The following is an 18,971-nucleotide window of genomic DNA, read 5'->3' on the forward strand; positions in this document are numbered from 1 at the left end:
AGTACTTGTGGAGTGTACCTGAGCAGCGGACAACGCTGTGTGCAGATATGCCGAAATCATAACAGGTTAGGGTGTGAGCGACGGCCTGGCGGCTGCTGGGGACCTCTGCCTCAGCAGATGGACGGTGGTCACCGTCCATCAGTGGTGACAGGTGCAGAGCTGCGACCTGCTTCCTGGCTGGCCGTCAGTCACCCAGGAGCCTATTGGAAGCCCAGGTCCCAGACTCCATCCTCTGTTGGGCAGTCCACTAGCCACGTTTCGAAGTTCTTGATGAGGCCGCAGTGACCAGCCAAGGAGTGACCAAGGAGGAGCCCCCACATTGCTGATTTTCAGTCTCCTTAATAACTCCTAGGGTTTGGTTTTGGTGAGCCACAGGTGGCTGTAAGCACTCACTCCACACCTAGTTAATTGGCTGTTGGTGTGGGGGACACGAGCACCGGTAGTGAGCAAGCAAACTAGCTATGGAGGGAGGCCGGGAGAGCAGCATGGTAGCTGGCTGCAAAGCCCAGGAGCAATGGTGAGCTGGAGGAGTGTGCGAGATGGAAAGCATTGCTAATGTGTGTGTGCTTGGCCTGGGAAGACAGCCTGGGAGCTGAGCCGGGAAGGCTGCGGAGGAGGTGGGGAGGAATGCACAGGTAGGGGACAGCCAGTGAAAAGGTCCTGAGGCTGACCTGCGTGTAGAAGCTGCAGCCGGGCCTGTGGGCTGAAGTGCGGGAGAGAAGTCAGGGCAGCCAGGGGGGATGCTGCAGCTGACAGCTGGTGATGTGGTTGAGTCTTGGAGTGTTTTTAGGACCGCTGGATGCCTTCCCCTGGCATTCCTCACAGCCTCTGGGGTTGAAGCAGGAGGCCCCAGGGCTTGAGGTGCCTGGTGGCATCTAGAACAAGGGGAGCCCGGGCACCTCCCCCTGGGGCAAGCCTTCACCTAGTGGAAACACACAAGCACCCCACACTCAGATGGAGAATGAAACAGAATCAGCCGGGGAAGCGGCAGTAGAGGGCCGGGGAACAGGGGCAGAGGGGCAGTAGAGGGCCCGGACGGTGCAGAGCCAGAAGCTAGAGCTGCAGATAGACATGGAGCAGGCCAGTGCCATAACAGGTGGAGGGACAGAAGGGTTGACAGGTATCTGGCACCTGAGGGTCAGTGACGGCAACGGGAAGAGCTCTGGGGTGGTGGTGGTCCTGAGGGACAGGTGGAGAGGACAGATCCTAGCCGTGGAGGGGAAATCGATGATGAAGAAGAGAAGAGGAAGGGAGGCTGCTCTCCAGGTTGGCAGGAGGGAGGGCCCAGTGCCCAGGACCGGGCAAGAGCTGGGATCCTGAGTGGGACTTTTTGACCACTGTCCATCAAACGGGACACGCAGGATCTTCTGCTGACCTTGTCTCAAGGTCTAGTCTGTATTTGGGAGTCTGCTAAAAGTTACATATTGTATGTCCCCCCTCTCCAGTTTTCTTAGTTCCTCCCATCTCTGGAAGGTTCTAGAAGATGTGACTCTCCTAAACCATAATTAGGAAAGCATGTGTATTTCACTAACACAGACACAGAAGGAGGTCGTGTCTTCATGTCTCCCCTGGGATCTGAACACCATAAAAATGTAGAGATACCTGGAGACTTAGTGGTTTTTTTTCCCCTGTAAAGAATTTACTTGGAAGGACTTTTAAAAAAACTTTTAAAGCAGAGAATAGTATCTTTGATCACCATATGCCCATTAAAATACTTTTTCTTTTCTTTGTGGACTTAACAAGACAAAAAAAAAAAAAACCCACCAAAGTCTTTGATGAACCCCATAGAAATGGCGTGCTTGAGAAATGGCTGGTCTGGGATGAGCTGAAGGTGGTGGATTTCACACAGCGGCCTTTCTGTTTCACATTCCAAAACTGGCTGAGCAGAGGGGAAGGAATGCAGAGAGATCACTACACGGCGGGTTGTGTCGTAAGGGCTGGCGTGTCAGTCACACCGGGATGGGTGCTGGGGCCTACAGGCTGACCCACAGCATCATTCACATACTCATGACCATCTGGGCTGCTACGAGGGTTTGTACCTGTGTGATCCTTGGAACGTACATCCATTTCCTGTTATAATAAATCCCTGCCTTAGGAACTCCAAGAGGATCTCCTTGGAGCCCAGGCAGCAGACCATTGAAAAGTGCAGTAGAGCTAGCAGGTGACAGCGGCTCACACCTGAGGTTTAAGGATTGCTGTTCAAAACCAGGTGAATCTTAGAACCTGGGAGAAGGATGAGGAGAGGAACTTAAAAAAATCTAGCTGCTGCAGGAAGTGACTAGACTTTCTCTCTCCTTCCTGATGTTTGCTCAAATGTTGAGATCCCCGTCCTTGGCCTCAGGGTTCAGATTTGCAGTGGCTTTTGAAGTCACAGTCACCAACTCCGACAGCAAAGGGGACAGTGTAGAGCAACTCGGGGAGTGTGTGGAGAGCAAAGACATGACAGCTTTGGGGAGTGCGGAAAGAGCTGATTTTCAGGCACAAAGTTAAAAAATGCCCAGGGGGCTCTAAGAGCTCTGGAAAGGAAGAGGTTAAGCCGCAGCCTACCTCCTCCTGACGCAGAAATAGCTTCTACCTGTTCTCCTGGTCGGTCGGTCGGTCATGCCACCCACCCTGGGACAAAGCTGCTTCTGTCTTCCTTAAGGGCTTGCTTTCTTTACCGAGGTTTCGTGTGGATTTTTTTTCCTGTGGGAAGATGATCTTTGTTTTAATTGGCATGGGTGAAGGAAGTCCAGCCTTGGAACCAGCACATGACTGATGGTTTCAGTGTCTGTCCTCATTCCTTAATCAGGAGGATCACACAGTGGGAACTTCAGAGGCTTTGAGGAGCTCCACTGTCCCAGGGGGACCAGAGAGAGGGAGAGAGAGAGGGAGAGAGAGAGAAAAAGAGAGAGCGAATGCCCATGTTCTTCTTCTCTTCCTCCCAATTCTTGCTGACCCAGATCTCCTGAGAAGGAGCCCAAGGGTTAAAAGGCCAAGGGGCCGCCGGTCCAGGCGAGGGGAACATCCACTCATCTTCAGGAGCACATCCAGGCACTGTCTGGTCCGAGGCTTATTCACTGGGCCCAGCTGCTCACGGCACTTGACGTTCAGGTCCAGAACCACTCCCCTCCCCCTCCCCTTCCAATCTGCATCCGAAGGCAGAAAGAAGGGCAAGCAGGTGCTGTTGGGGGCTCTTACCTGTAATCCTAGCTACTCAGGAGGCTGAGTTCTAAGGATTACGGTCTGAGTCTCTTATCTCCAGCTAACCAACAAAAAGCCAGAACTGGAGCTATGGCTCAAGTGGTAGAGCACCAACCTTGAGTAGAAAAAAGCCAAGTGGGAACATGAGGCTGTGAGTTCAAGCCCTGCAGTCGAAGGCCACCCAGCCCAGGGCTGTCACAGTTCCTGTGGGCAGTGTGGCCGTATGCAGCGCCTTGGGGAAAAGCCAGAGCCCTCGGGCATGGCATCTGCATCCTGGCTGTTCTGGCTGCAAGCCAGGGAACCCCAAAGCAGGGCCACACCCCCGGGGCCTTGGGTGCTGTGTTGTCAGAAGGGGACTGGCATTGAATGTCACTTCATCATCAGTGTCCTGAGTGGGTGGACAGAGACTCGAGGATACAGAATGAACGTAGCCTTCTTTTGAGGTACTAGGGATTGAACCCAGGGCCTCACACACAATGGGCCACCTCAGTACCGAAGGAGTCACGGCCCAGCCCTTTGGTTTTGTGTTCGTATGTAGGTCCTGTAGGGTTGGGGCAGGGCTTGTGTTCTCCAGTCTGTAGGAGGCAAACCTCTGCAGCTCCCACTTCTGAGACAAAGGCTCACCCATGTCCAGCTCCTCCCAGAGCCCCACACGCCCCCCTCGCTCAGCAAAGACAATGAGGCTTTAAATGTGTTACTAAATTTTTTATTTTAAATGCATTTTAATTGAAAACAACTTGAAGCCAAGTGCCAGTGGCTCATGCCTATAATCCTAGCTACTCAGGAGGCTGAGATCTGAGGATTGCAGTTCAAAGCCAGCCTGGGTAGAAAAGTCCCCATGAGACTCTTATCTCAATTAACCACTCAAAACCTAGAAGCGGCGCTGTGACTCAAGTGGTAGAATGCTAACCTTGAGCACAAAGAGGCTCAGGGATAGCACTCAGGCCCTGAGTTCAAGCCCTACAACCAACAACAACAACAAAAAAGAACAACTTGAGATACAATTACATATCACTCTGAGTAGATAAGCCAGTGGTTTTTGGTATATGTGCAGAGTCGTACAGGTGTCATCTCTGTTGGGTTTTTTTTTTTTAATTTTAAGGGGTTTTACTTCCATAAGTCAGAATTTAAGTACAGTGCAATGTCACCCGTCACCCCTCCCCTCATTCTCCCCCATCTTAATCCCAGCCATACTCTCAAATTGTGTAGTGCCATTATTATATATGTATATTGAATATGCCCTTCCTCTCTCTGTCCATTTGACCCCTTTCTCATTGCCCCCAACAAAAACCATGTTTCAGCTTCCTAGTATTCATTTTGTTAAACTGTGCGGTAGTTGTTCGGAGGAGTTCACCCAGTATGCCATCTGCTAGTCTTGTTTATATATACATATATTCTTGGGTATATTTTCATATATGTTTACAGCTTAGCTCTAACTTCCACATGTGAGCAAAAACTTGCACTATTTCTTTCTGAGTCTGACTTACTTGATCGCTCTCTCTCTCTCCCTCTCTCCCTCTCTCCCTCTCTCCCTCCAGCTCCCTCTCTTTCTCTTTCTCCCTGACACCCCCATTTCCCTCAGGGGAGCAGTCTGGGGTGGGTGCCAGGCCCAGGGTGGGGTAAGGGAAGCAGTTGGATTGGAGAAGGCAAGGACTGGGCGGGGTACAGGGAGCAGAGGGGCTGCCTGGCACCCCACTCTGTCCACACTCCCAGGCGCCCCCTGGTCTCCCATCACCCAACGAGTCACTTCCACAGTGAGTCCAGCTCTCATCAAAACCCTGGTGACAGTAACCCTGAGAATTCTGGCCTGAGAGTTCAAACTAACTGGGAATGTGTCTGTTGAGCACGAAGCCTCAGCAAGGCTGATGGCCATGTTTCCGCCAGCCATCCACCTGTCCATATCCACCTATCCATCCATCCGTCCGTCTGTCTATGTATCCACCCAACTATCCACCTATCTCTGTTTCTGTGTATCCATCAATCCATTTGCGCATCTATCCACCTACACATCCACCAAACATCCAACAGGGCTCTCTGCAAGCATTCTGTGTGTGGGATGTTAGGCTCGGGACTCTGGGTAGGAAGCTGCTGGGGCCACTGGGCAATGGTGGAGAGGCGCTGGACCACAGCAGAGTTCCACTAAGGATCTCCAACCCCAGGACTGTGCAAGCGACTGGCACAATACCCACTCCCTCCCTCCTGCCCTGCCCAGTGGCCACCTAATAATCCCTGATGTCTGTGCCCCTCGGGTCCATGTTCGTTTTCCCTCAGCCTCCACTTCGGAGCCCGTGTGTCTGTCTACCATACTTAAGGCATCTTTGTGGGGTCCGCTCAATTCCCCTTTTTCACTCAGTGTCAGAGAAATGAAGCTTTTCTAGGGGTAGGTAGCACAGGAACGTGAGCTGTGTGCTGCATAGAGCAACCCTGCAGCGTCCCGGGCAGGAGGGGCATAGAGCAACCATGCAGCGTCCCGGGCAGGAGGGCACTGAGCTTGGAGAGCCGTGGAGGGCTCAGCGGTTCAACTGTCAGCAGCTGGTTGAGGTAGATTCGAATCCAGACCTGAAGCCCTTGTTTTACCATACGACTCTGTTCCTTGGGGGAGCACTTTTCCAGGGAGTGTATCCTGGGCTGGCAGCTAGAAGACAACCCTGAGTCTGCCTCCCTGTGAGTTCTCTGAATGGACCTCTTGCCGGTCTACTTACGGGTTTGGGGATAAAATCCCACCTACCCAATAAATGTACCTTTTGCCCCCTCACAGCCAGGAAAAATGTTTCAAAACTCAGTGAGGGACAGGCACCAGTGGCTCATGCCTGTAATCCCTGCTACTCAGGAGGCTGCGAACTGAGGATCCCATTTCAAAGCCAGCCTGGACAGGAAAGTCTGAGAGACTCTTATCTCCAATTAACCAACCAGAAAACAGGAAATGGTGCTATGGCTTAAAGTAGTAGAGCACTGTCCTTGAGCAGAAGAGCTCAGGAACAGCACCCAGGCCCCAAGTTCAAGCCCCATGACTGACAAAAAAAAAAAACAGTCCATGAAACTCTGATCTCCAATTCACCACCAAAACTCCAGAAGTAGGGATGTAACTCAAATGGTATAACACTAGCCTTGAGCATAAAAACTCAGGAACAGTGCCCAGGCCCTGAGTTCAAGACCCAAGGACTGTTACACAAAAGACAACGACAAAAAGCCCCACTGCCACGAGGCACCCTTCTTTCCATTGATTCCCCGCCACCAGTGAGCAGACAGCAACAGCTCTGTGTCCAGAAGATTCTGGTTTGGGTTCCGAGAGGCCGCTGAGGGCCTTGGAGCAGGCACCTCCTTCCCATGCCCTGGATCTCGCTCTGTCCATTCCAGCCTCACCTGCAGGTGCCGGGCACTGGCTGGGGAACTATGACCATGTTCCCAGAGCAGCTGGGGGTCCACACATCCCTCACCCAACCCCCAACAGCTGCTGTACCGACATGCCCGTGTCCCCTGAGCATGCTCACAGACAGAATCAGTCAGACAGCCTGCTTCCTATTAGCCAACTTCTGGGACATCTGTTTGGGTTAAGTGGTGTTCTTTGAAAGGGATCTCTTTTTTTTCCCCTCCTTCTTCTTCCTTGATAAGAAAGAAAAACAGCCTTAATTTTAGATTGTGGAGAAAGGACGCGTGGCAATTATTTTGGTTTTCTTCAACAAGATGCGTCTGAGTCGATGAGATTCATCCCCAGACCGGGAGCACTGGAAGAGTCAATCACACGCTATCCCTGGCTGAAGAGCCACACGGCCACGGCGGCGGGAAGGGCCGTGGAAGTGGGCCAGGCTGTTGGCAGACTCCAGCAGATGGCTGCTAATGCAATTAGCAATCATTGTGTTAAATGAGCCATTATTTAAATTATCTGCTGCTTTTCCCTATCTATTAACCTGCTGGAAACAAGACAGTGATATCTAGAAATCTCAGGCTAATCACTAACGAGATGAATCACCACCTTCTACCGTATTGTGCCAATTAGGAAGTGGCTCTCCATAGGGATATTGCACCGTGCATCAGCTGGAGATGAGGAGGGACGGGGGCAGGGATAGATGGGGTCTGGGGCCAGGCAGGCACAGGCCTGTGGCTCTTCCGCCTCCCTCTGCCTTCGAGGCTGGGGGTTCTTCCCTTCAGGCCAGTCTGGGGGTTGTTTCTGTCTGGAACTGCGTGAAGGGACATTGGCTTGAGGGAGCATGTCTTAGTGTTCTGCAGCTGCCACAATAAAATACCCAGAGCGGGTGGCTTCTAAACAGCAGAATCCTGCTTATTTCTCACCCTCTGGGGGCTTGGAAATCCTAGGTCATGCTGCCAGCATGCACAGAGTCTGGTGAGGGTGGCTTTCTGGTTCAAAGGAATGCACATTCTGGCTCTGTTCTTTTAATCCCGTTGGACAAGAGGGGGGTACCAGGTGGTGCCGGGCACCCTGGAAGCTGGCTTCCTGGCGGTGAGGAGCAGGATTTCATCCCCCAGCCATCATTTATTTGGGCTACAGAGAGCTTCCTGACATGCAGGCACTCTGGGCCTGCCCAGGCTTACTCCTGAAATCAGAGAGGACACAGGATGCTGGGTGGCGCGGGTGGGAGAGTGCATATAGGTATGTGGGTTTGTGCCCATTTATTTGCATGCCTGCACTGGAAGTTGCACCCAAAGGGGCGGGACATAATAGGGAACACCCTGGTGAAGGAGCAGCAGGTCACAGGCAGGGGTGAGGGGTCCGAGAACAGTCCACACCCTGAGGCTCCAGCACAGCTTGTGACATGTTGGGCATGGGGGAATTTCTTTCCTCTGTGGCTTGGATCCCTCTCGCGGGGTAGACAGTAGCCTCAAGAGCTGGGCATGATGAATGTCTGTGTCTAGCACAGGAGTGCTGTGGGCGTCTGTCTACTACCCAGACACTTGACTTGTCATGGCCTGGCCTGGCCTTGCTGACCATAGGCTGTTTGTTTCTTTGGGATGGACTCTCTGCAATTCTTAACTAGAACGATCACCTGGATGGCCAGCCTGCAGAGCCCTGCAAAAGTCTGCGCAGTGACAAAATGTGGTCGGTGACAAATAGCACAGACTGTTGGATCCGACATGCCCTGCGTTTGTGGGGCCTGTGGAGTCGCAGAGGAGCAACAGAGGGTGAGGGACAGACGCAAAGATGAGGGTGTTCATAAAGAATTCCAGACCCAAGAAGGGAGGGCAAATACCTGCTGAGAAAGTCGCCGGTGGCTGGGGCCATTGTGCTCGGACAATAGTCCTGTTGCTGCTTTGCCAGTCCTCACGGTGCAGGATTCTCAGCGTGGTTTGGAATGCTGGGATGTGTCTGGCAGTACCCGGGGGAAGAGCTGGGCGCCAGTGCAGGCTGGCATTGCATATGGGTGTCTCTGGCTGGTGGGCGCACAGCTGCTAGGGAGACCCAGGAAACGCCCGTGAGACGACCGGCTTCCGAGACCCACGACGGCACAAGAAGAATCCGTCTGTCGCCTTGTGTTATGTGGCTTTTAATGACCTCAGAAGAATGTTTCCAGCGGGTATGCACCACGCCTTGTTTTGAGAGCAACTAGTGTCCTGTGCCTATGAAGACAGACATTCTTGAAATTCTAAAGTTCCCCGAAGTAACCCCGAATGACTCATTTTCTTTGTCTTCCCGGTCCTTCGCTTTCTGTGCGGTGCCAAGCTGAGATGGGGGAGGGGGCGCCAGTGGCAGGGCAGATGTAGGGAGTGGAGCTCAGGCCTGCCCAGCTCAGACCGGGCACGGTAGATTTGGTTCCTGGGCCGCTTGCGATGACAGACGTTTATTCTCTTCCAACTCTGGAGGGCAGAAGGTGAGATCGGTGCCACCTGTGGTGTGCAGGAGAGCCGACCTCGCCTCTTCTACCCTGGGGGTCATCTGCCTTGTCATCTCATAGCTGCATCTCTCTGGGCCTACCTGCTGTCCCACTGTGTGCTTTGTTCCCCATATTAGGTTGCCAGCCACGCTCATCTTAACTTGATTAACTCTATAAAGACCCCCTTTCTAAGTAACATCTCGGTCAGAGAAACAGGGCTTGGACTTGATGCCGGGGCTGTGATACACCTGCATGGAGGTGTGGGTCAGGAAGAGCCAGGTCTAGGGGTGGGTCAGGCTAGATGATGGCAGAAGGTCTGAGGGCCTTGGCCAGGGCCTCCACCCAGAATGTGGGCAGAATAGAAGCAACTCCAGGCTGTACCCTGGGATCTCTGGTGGGTTGGGGAGACAGAAGCAGCCAGCCGTGTGAAGAATATGGGGCATCGGAGCTGAAGGAGGAAAGTGAGGACCTCAAAGCCTAAAGGAAGAGGGGAAAGCCAAGTCAAACCCTGCTACTAACTCAAAAGAAGAACTGAAAGCACCAGACGTAACCAAACTGAGATCGTTGGCAAGAGCCCCAAGTACCAGTGAATAAGCCACACGAAAACACTTCCTGTTCCTCCAGTTCCCTTTCTTTTTCATTTATTTGTTCATTTTCATGGTAGTACTAGGGCTTGAACTCAGTGCCTGGGTGCTGCCCCTGAGCTTTTATACACAAAGCGACCATTTGAGCTACATTTCCATTTCCAGCTGGTTAATTGGAGATGAAAATCCCTCGGATTTATCCTTCTGGGTTGGCTTCGAACCTCAGTCTTCAGATCTCAGCCTCCTGAATAGGTGTGGGCCATCAGGGCCAGGCTCTTTGCCTATAACCTCTTAGACTTGATTTTCAAGGTTCTGGGATGTATCTTCCTATCCTATGTTTATCTCTAAGGATATGCCTGTTCCCTGAGTGGTTTCCTGTACCTGGCTAGAAGCAGATGCTGGGACTAAGTGACTGGTACACACTCTGTCCCCTTGGATGCATTGCTCACAGGGACGATATGCCACCAGTTCACGTTGTTAACAGGAAAGACACGCCACCAATCCCCACACAGGGTATCTGCTGGGTGTCATGAGTCACCAAGGACCTACACGTGCAGACTACTCAGATACCATTCCATACCCACTAGGATGGCTAAAATGATAATAATCTTAAAACAAGAGTTTAATATCACCAAATTTCATGGAGCCAATGGACTACTGGTGCATGGCTGTCAAAGGTGACGTGTGCATCTGCTCAGCAATGGCTTTTTTGTTGTTTTTAAGAAAACTAAAAAAGCAGTGGGGTGCTGGTGGTTCACCCCTGTCATCCTAGCTACTCAGGAGGCTGAGATCTGAGGATGGAGGTTCAGAGCCAGCCTGGGCAGGAAAAATCGTGAGATAAGAGTCTCGGGAAACCAGAAGTGGTGCTGTGGCTCAAGTGGTAAAGCACTAGCCTTGAGCTGAAGAGCTGAGGGACAGCGCCCAGGCCCAGAGTTCAAGCCCCATGACCACCACCACCACCACCAAACAAGGCATCTACAAGCAGGTGCTGGTGGCCCACACCTGTAACCCTAGCTACTCAGAAAACTGAGCACTGAGGATGTGGCTCAAAGCCAGCCCAGACAGGAAAGACGGTGAGATTCTTATGTAAAGGAATACTACTCAGTGGTAAGAGAGAATGGGCAGATGCACACCGTGTGTCAGAATCTCAACACGAGCTGAGCAAAAGAAGCCAAACAAGAGGAACAGACCAGAACCACTTGCGTACATGTATTCAAAGTTCATAAACCCGTGAAGCCATCTAGTAATGGATGTCGGGGGGGGGCATGGATGGGGACCTTTCAGAGATTCTAGAAGCTTCCATGTCTTGAGTTGAGAATATACCCTATCCAAATCATGTTCAAGAACCTGCAGCTTTTCCTGGTAGTTTTTTGAAACAAGGTTGTGCTGTGTAGCCCAGGCTGGCTTTGCGTTCGCGATCTTCCCAGCTCCACCTCCTGAGTGCCGAGATTACAGATGTGCCACAGTCCTAGACAAGATCTTGTGTTTTCAAACAGATGAAGCATGTACTTCCATAAAGCTTTAGTCGATGATCCCAGGACAGATATCAGGTGCTCTGCGGGGATGCTAGGGGTCCCCAGTTTCCGGAAGGAGGCTAGGTAGGATCCTGAGCAAGGAAGGGTCTGGTTTTCCACACAGGTCTGGTTTTCCAGAAAGAGTGGAAAGCGAGAATGTGCTCCAGGGAGGGTTTCACCCCGGCAAAAGCCCAGATGTGACAGAAAGGGCCTTGGTTGGTTTGCCTGTGCCAGCAGCTGGGAAAGGAAACCTCCGTTACTTCACGCAACTGTCTGTCTGGAGAGGGAGGGGCTAAGGAGAAGGTCAGATCTTACAACAGCCTTTCCCACTAACTAAATCAGTAGAAGGCTTTTGCCAAATGATTGTTTTTGGCAGTTATTGCTTTGTTCAAATAACTGAGGCTTTCTGTTTGTTTTCTTTTTTTTTCTTCTGAAACTTTAAAAGCTACAGATTCTGGTTGACACCGGAAGCAGTAACTTCGCCGTGGCGGGCGCTCCCCACTCCTACATAGACTCCTACTTTTACTCAGAGAGGTAAGTGATGGACCTGTATGTAGCTGGCTTGGCTGGGTTTGAGGGTACCATGTGGACTAGCATAGTTTAGAACATTCCAGAAAAAAAAAGCAGCCAAAAGACAGTCTGGCTCTGAGGGGGCTGGGTATGTATGTATAGGAAAGTGTGAGTGTGTATGAGTGTGTGTGTGTCTGTGTGTGTGTATGTACATAAAACATGCCTGATTTCCACTCCAGGGGATCTGTGTATAGGAAGACTCGAGGCTCCGGGAGAGGATGGGTGTCACTCACGGAGGCCTCTCTGGGGATGGTTTTCCTTGGAGACAAGTCATGGCACTAAGGTCTGAGACGGAGGCTCCTTCTGGCTACTGGGGGGTGGGTGGTGCAAAAGGACAGAGCCGGGGAGAAGTCTGGAGCTAGCACAAGATTCAGTGGGGTGTAGAGAGGTCCCACAGGCCACATGGCCCCATCCAGCTCTAGACGAGCCCCAAGACTCAGGATCACCCCCTCGGCGAACCCAAAGCCACTCTAAAACTGCACGCCTTTTGATTTCCCATCTATTTTGATGAAACTACAATTGAAACTCAGCCGGCGTTTGCTTTTAGGGTCGTGAACTGTCTGTAGCGTGAGAACTGCCATATCAGATTCTCCTGCTATAAATCCTTCATCTCTTCCTCCTCTCACCTTCCTTAGCCACAGTGTTTTTGTTCTAGGGAGCAAAGGCCAGCTTTTGCTGGGGGGAAAAGGAGAGGCAAGAGGCACTGGGCGGCTTTGAAGATGCCAGGCAATTTAATAAAATCTGGTGACTTGCGGTCAGGGAAACAAAAGTTATACAGGAAACCCACACTGCATGTGGGGCTCCCTTCTGGTGGGAGGACTGCCCTGTGTGCCCAGCCATTCCTGCTCGATGGGGCAGGAGGAGCCCCAGAGCAATGGGGCTGGCTCTCACTCCACTGCATGTGCTGATAAGTTTCATTGTTGATATTCCCGGATGTGACACCGCCCACTGATTGCTTTGGGACAAAGCACATTAATTAAGCACCCAGAATTCACTGCTATAACCACAAAGGTGTGTACAGAAGTAGGTGGCATTGCTCTGTGTATTTGCAAAAGGGGCTGGTTCCTCTTGTGCGTACACCCTTCCCTGTGGAAGCTGGTGGGGCAAATATATCCTCGGCCCTCCTGGAGCCCCCATGTCCTGTTCCGGCTCTGTCTGGCCAGTCCGTAAGCTGGAGGCCAGTCCGCTCCACGAGGCCTGGGGAGATGGGGGAGGAAGCCGTCTCTGGTCACCGCCAGCCTGTCTTTGAAATGAAATCAGTTATCATACCTCACCTAATAGTTCATTCCAAATGTCCCGAGGAAATACACAGAGAACATACCCGTGTGGATATCAGGAGTCCCCCACAACCTAAAACTGTTCATGTCTCCACCCTGCTATAATGTTGCAAGCCTCTCGTGGTGAGTCCCAGTCAACATGCAGGTGTGCCATACCTGTTTCATAAAATTACCCTCCCCAGCTGTATGGACCAGGCATGTGATACGAAAATGAACTTCAATTTTAGGCTTGGCTCCCCGCCCTAGCGTAGCTCATTACATATTTGCAAGTATCCTCCTCCTCCCCCCCCCAAAAAAAAGTCCCAAATCTGAAATGCTTTGGGTCCCAAGTATTTCGGTCCTCAGGAAGAACAGGCAGGCCGCGTGTGTGCGCCTCTTCACACCTGAGACCGAAGGCGTGCGGGGCTGCAGCTGTGCGCACTTAGCCACAGACAGGTCACCCAGCAGGCCCACTAGCAAGTTAGACCTGGACGCCCAGGGCAGCGTGGCAATGGGATTTCCAAACTGATGAAGAATCCTGGTAAAGTTCAAAAGGGGAAGAACACACAATCACACAGGCAAATGCCCCGTGTCTGCTGAGCCTGTATAGAGAGTACTGAGCCATGTGAGGAAGGAGGAGAGGCTCCAGCAGACGCCCGGATGCTCAGAGGGACTTCGGGGAGAGCGCAGGAGGGGACAGGTCTTAGTTTCTGCACCTTCTAAAGTGCCCGATGCTGGCCTATCAAAAGCCCCCAAACACCTCCATACGTCTGTAATCCCACCCACCCCCCTTCCAGTAAGAGAGCCTTCCTCACCAAGGACCCTGATACCAGGGCAGGGCAGTCCCAGAGGGGCAATGTTTCCACCTATGTTCTGGTCTGCCCTGCACGTGTCCTCAGTTTCCCCAGGGACTGCAGAGTGCACCCTGAGTGCTCAGGACTTGGGGAAGAAGAGAGCAAGTTCACATCCCCCACCCTGCCCTCCTGCTGGCAGTCATTTCCTCCTTATCACACATCTGTGGACAGAAGATACAGTCCCGGAAACTGAAGCCAGAGCCAGGACAGGAAGGTGACCTTCACGCACACTTGGCACTTTTGACGCTGCGTTGGTGACTTTCCAGTCTCCAGGGGGCACTGACAGGATGTGTTGTTTGGGGCTCACTCGTGTGAGTTTTGTGCCCCCAAGCCAGGTGTGCGTTTGGCGGCAGGTTCCCTTTGCCCATTCAGAGGGTTCCCTTCTGTGGCATGTGTTCTTCAGGATTGGTGAAAATCTCAGGGAGAGACAGAGTCCCAGACAGCTAAGCCTGCTCCTCCCCTAATTCCCCAAGAGAATTTAGATGTCCCTATCGGTTTTCTACATTCTCAGGATGCCTCTTCATTTCTCCTTGTGAGCAAAAAGAGAAATGGCAGCCACACACCACGCCCCTCTTCCTTCTGGTCAGCTTTACCTAGCTGCTACTTCCTGCTAGGCCAGCACTACTGAACGTGTGTTTGGGGGGGGGGGGGGGGGTTGTGTGTGTGTGTGTGTGCACATGCACGGGCAAGTCAACACCAGGGCTTGAACTCAGGGTCTCGCGCTCTACCACTTAAAAGCCTCAGGGATTTTCCTGATCCAGGCTGGTTTTGAACATGATTCTAGGATCTCAGACTCCTGAATAGCTAGGATTACAGTTGTGAGACACAGGCACCTAGCACCATTACTGAAATGTAAAGAAACTTGTTCTCTCTCTCTCTCTCTCTCTCTCTCTCTCTCTCTCTCTCTCTCTCTCTCTCTCTCTCTCTCTCTCTCTCTCTCTCTCACTCATATTTTACCACCCTCCCATCTCATCATGGGCTTATAGTCAACATTGAATTATTATCACAAAGATGTAAATGCTTGCTCTCGATGTAAATTGTATCAGATACCTTCAGATGACTTGAGCATCTACTAGGGTATAATCTGAACCTCTGAATTTGACAGAAGCTGAGAATGTTCTCTTGCCTCTCAATTTTTGACAAAAGTTACCTTTTGTGAGGTGTGGCTTCCTGTCCTGTGATGCCTTGCTATCTGCTTGGGCCTCTGAAATCTCTCAGTTATACTAAGCTTTCTGGTTGGCCCACCAGGCTCTGATTGAAGTCTGCAGGCTTGATACTTGGATATTCAGGTGTGGTGCTTCCTGAAGCACTGCACAGTAATTGGAGATTTGACAGGATCTCCCTGAGTAATAGGAGGAGACACCAGGCCACTCTGAGTCATTCTGGAGCTGGGCTCCATTAGAGCCATCTTTTCACTGGGGTCAATGTCCCAGCCAGTCACTAGACAAAGGGGGAGGGTGGGGACTGGTTGCATTTTTTTGGAAAGTTTTGACAACGATTTGTTTTAGTATTACAGGGTTCAGGGATGGAGAAATGGAGATGAGAGAGAAACATCCTGCTTCCCATCCGGGAACTAAAAGTTAAAGACTCAAAAGGGAGGTTCTTATCTGTAACCTTTATGCTTTCTGAGCTGAACCCATACCCGGGTCACATCCAGCGGGAGAGATGGCTGAGGCTTACCCAAAACACAGGTGTAATATCCGAGGCTTCCTGTTGCCCTAGCTGTCTGTTCATTCTGTCTACCCATTGAGGAATAATTCTCAGATATTTACCATTTCAAAGAAGGCAGCGTTAAGTAGCCCTTCCCATATCTCCTAATCACTTAACTAAACTTTAGAAAGGAAGTCTTGAGCAAGAAGAGCTTATCTGTCTTTTCACTTTACTTCCTAGTTTTTATTGTTGTTGTTTTTCTTTAAATTTACTTCAGAGTCTGGCTCTTTTGATATTTGTTTATATGTATATATCTTTATATATACATATACATAGTTTCCCTGTTTTTCTTGTCTATCTAGCCTACTTTATTTCCCTCCTAAATGACATTGACCCCTTTTCATGTTAAAAGGGGTGCAGAGGGCAATGGTCTGTCTTTTGGAGCTACTTCTGCTCAGGGTAGATAGTTGAACCTACTTTAAAAAAAAAAAAAAAAGGACAGAAAATTCAGTTGATCTATGTTCATGATCAAGACCAGAAGAGGATCAGAACCAGAACACATCAAGTTATTCTTTTAACTATAAGAAAAAGAAGGGCTGGGGAGAGAAAGATAATAAAAACATAATGTAAAAAAAAAAAAAAAGATACTAGTGAAAACCACCACCCTTTAAAGTAAACTGTGTGTTTCCTATATGTATAGCTAATAGGTTTTATAAAGGAATTAAAAACCAGTAAGCAGTAAGCATTCTAGGTGGATAGCTGTGTAAAGCTAGCAACCTGTATCTGTCTATCTTCTCCTTTAAGTGGTAACAGGCTGGTCACAGCTGCCCTTTAGGTGCAGTGTTTTACTTTAATACTTAGTGTATCCTGGAAAAGTTGATTTAATATCCTTTAATGACTCATATGAATAAGATGTTTGCTCTTCAGTGAACTTGGCTGTTTCTGTGTCTGTTGCATGAACTTAAGAGAAGTAGGTTTTGTGACTTTTTGTAGCCAAAAAATTACCTCCGATCATTTAGCTTGTCTTAAAAGATAGATAGGGTCTATGAGTCCTTTGACTCTGTTATTTAGAAAACTAAGCTTATAGTTACACCAAAATGTCATTCCCGTACTGCACCTGGGGTGAAGCTTGTAAGTGGAATTAGGAAGCTGAAGTCTTCCCTGGCATTCTTGAACTCGGGGCCTTGCACTCTGGCATGACTTTTTCCACTCAAGGCTGGTGTTCTATCACTTAGCCCACACCTTCCCTTCAGGTTTTCGTTTCTGTTTTGCTAGTTCATTGGAGATAAGTGTCTTGCAGATTTGTCTGCCCCTGCTGTCTGCAAACCTTGATCCTCAGATCTCAGGCTCTTGAATAGCTAGGATTGCAGGGGTGAGCCACCTGCACCCTGAGCCTGGTGACTTTTTTAAGGAGATACTTAGCAAATGTCTTTCATGTACTGGTGAAGGATCTTGTCCGTTGTTCAAATGGACAGTCTTCCAAGCCTGGTCCTTGTGGACCTGTGCAGAAGGGGCCTGGCTGGTTTGGGGCCTTGAGTATTTGCCCTTGCTTGAAGACATTAATGAAGTGCCAGGCTGGGTCTCAAGGATCCTACCCATTCAGTTCTGGTGACTTCTAGAGCCACAGAAGAGTGAGAGGGATCACCGGTTACCTGATCAGGCAGATTCTGAACCCTGCCACGTTCTCACCCAAGGACAGACACCTTTAATTCTGCCCTTTCCTTCTCTCCTTTGGTAGGCTTTCCTGCAACCCTCTTCCTCTTCGATGATTTCACATTTCAGTCCTGCAGCCCCAGAACTCTCTCATTAGAGGCAGAACATTTTGTGAATTTGATTCAAAGTGTTTGTATTGCTGTTGCTAAGCAGGCTTTCTTTCCTGGACCCCTGCATCCCTGATTGATGGCTGTTTCTGAGCTCTTGGAATGGACATTGCAAATGAGAAGCCATCCGGTGTCTCTCTCCGTATATCTAATTAATGTGCAGGGAAGTAGAGGACCAAAGCATTGAGTGCCAAGATACAGAATGTTAGAAAATGAACATAAAGGATTTTGTTTAAAGTTCTGGAAGGTATAAGCTAACAACCCATAGAGTTGCTTAGAATTCTTCTCTGGGAGTCTTAATCTTTGAGGTTTCGTAAAAGAAATCCGGAGATGAGGAGCTTAGAATTTTCTTTCACATTGTCTTAGACAAGGGAGGCTACTGATCTCAGGTAGCGATTTAAATTAATTAATACTAAGTAACAGCTCAGTTCGGTTGTTACACCATTGCATTCTAAGAGTTCACGAAATGTGACTACCATATTTGTGTGTGTACGCACACGTGCCACTACTGGGGCTTGAACTCAGGGCCTGGGTACTGTCCCAGAGCTTTAATTTCAAGACTGGAGCTTCTACCACTTGACAACTCTGCTTCTGGCTTTTTAGTGGTTAATTGAAGATAAGTGTCTCACAGACTTTCCTGCCTGGGCTGGCTTTGAATGTAATCCTCAGCTCCCAGCCTCCTGAGTAGCAGGATTACAGGTGTGAGCCACTGGTGGGTGGCTTGTGGCAACCTTAGATGTTGAACACATAGATGTCAGGAACTCCTATCAGGGTAGCCACTACTAATACGTAACTACAGTAAGTGTTGAGTAGTTTTTTGTTGTAGGTCCAAATTGCTGACTCGGTTTTTTCCCCTGTTATTTGAAATGCTTTAGTAAAACCCCTTTATTATTGCTGCAGACTGAATCTGTCATCTTGACTTTTACCACAGTTTGCTCAATGGCTTCCTTTTGACTGGACATTTAGGTTGTTTCCAAAGGTTTGCGGTTGCAAGTAAGATGTAATGACTGTTTTTGTACTTGAACTTCCATCCGCATGCATCCTTAGGATCTGATTCTCAGAAGAGTTGGAAGACAGTTGACATTTCCAAAGGCTATGCACTGTGCCAACAATAAGGACAGAAGAAAAAAGTCAAATCATCTCAGATATAACTTCCTCCACAACCACAAACACAAATGCACTCGTTCCGGATTCCTGCAGAGACTTACTAATTTCTGTTAATGTGACACAAACTTAGTATTAAAACGATGTAAATGCAAGGCCATGAGTTCAGACCCAGTTGATCATTTGACCATGGCCTATGAATTTGATTATTTTCTTAGGTGAGGCAGGTTTGAAAATCCAGACACTGACAATAATTGTTTCTTGGGTCCCATCCTGTAGCCTAGCAAAGTTTTCAAACTCACATAGGTATAAGAATGACCTGACCAGTTGGAGACCCCGGAACCTTGACACTTTCTTTTTTCCAGGATGTTTCTCCTCAGAGAGTTTCAGGTCTCAAGCAGATGACTACCTATGAGATCAACTTCTTAACCCACCCTTATTTGCTGGGTAGTTCTAACTCAGTCATCATTGCTTGGATGGTGTGTGTGTGTGTGTGTGTGTGTGTGTGTGTGTGTGTGTGTGTGTGTGTGCACGCGAGCGTGCATGCGTGCATGTGCCCATACTAGGACTTGAATTCAGGGCCTGGGCACCATCCCTTAGCTCTTTTT

General features: G+C 49.8%; 1 protein-coding gene across 3 annotated transcripts in view; it reads left to right on the top strand.

The window, feature by feature from the left end:
* The window catches only part of Bace2 (beta-secretase 2), a 62,217-nt gene that overhangs the window by 14,420 nt on the left and 28,826 nt on the right, over positions 1–18,971 (top strand). For all 3 annotated transcript variants that reach the window (XR_011373582.1, XM_070030729.1, XM_070030728.1), the window contains exon 2: positions 11,555–11,643. Coding sequence is in view for 2 of the 3 variants with exons in the window: in XM_070030729.1 (XP_069886830.1) it covers positions 11,555–11,643 (89 nt within the window). In the remaining variant the exon portion in view is untranslated. The remainder of the gene's footprint in view (positions 1–11,554; positions 11,644–18,971) is intronic.

The sequence above is a fragment of the Dipodomys merriami genome, unplaced genomic scaffold, assembly GCF_024711535.1.
Source record: "Dipodomys merriami isolate MVZ:Mamm:240054 unplaced genomic scaffold, mDipMer1.0.p SCAF_2, whole genome shotgun sequence".
In the NCBI taxonomy this organism is placed as follows: Eukaryota; Metazoa; Chordata; class Mammalia; order Rodentia; family Heteromyidae; genus Dipodomys; species Dipodomys merriami.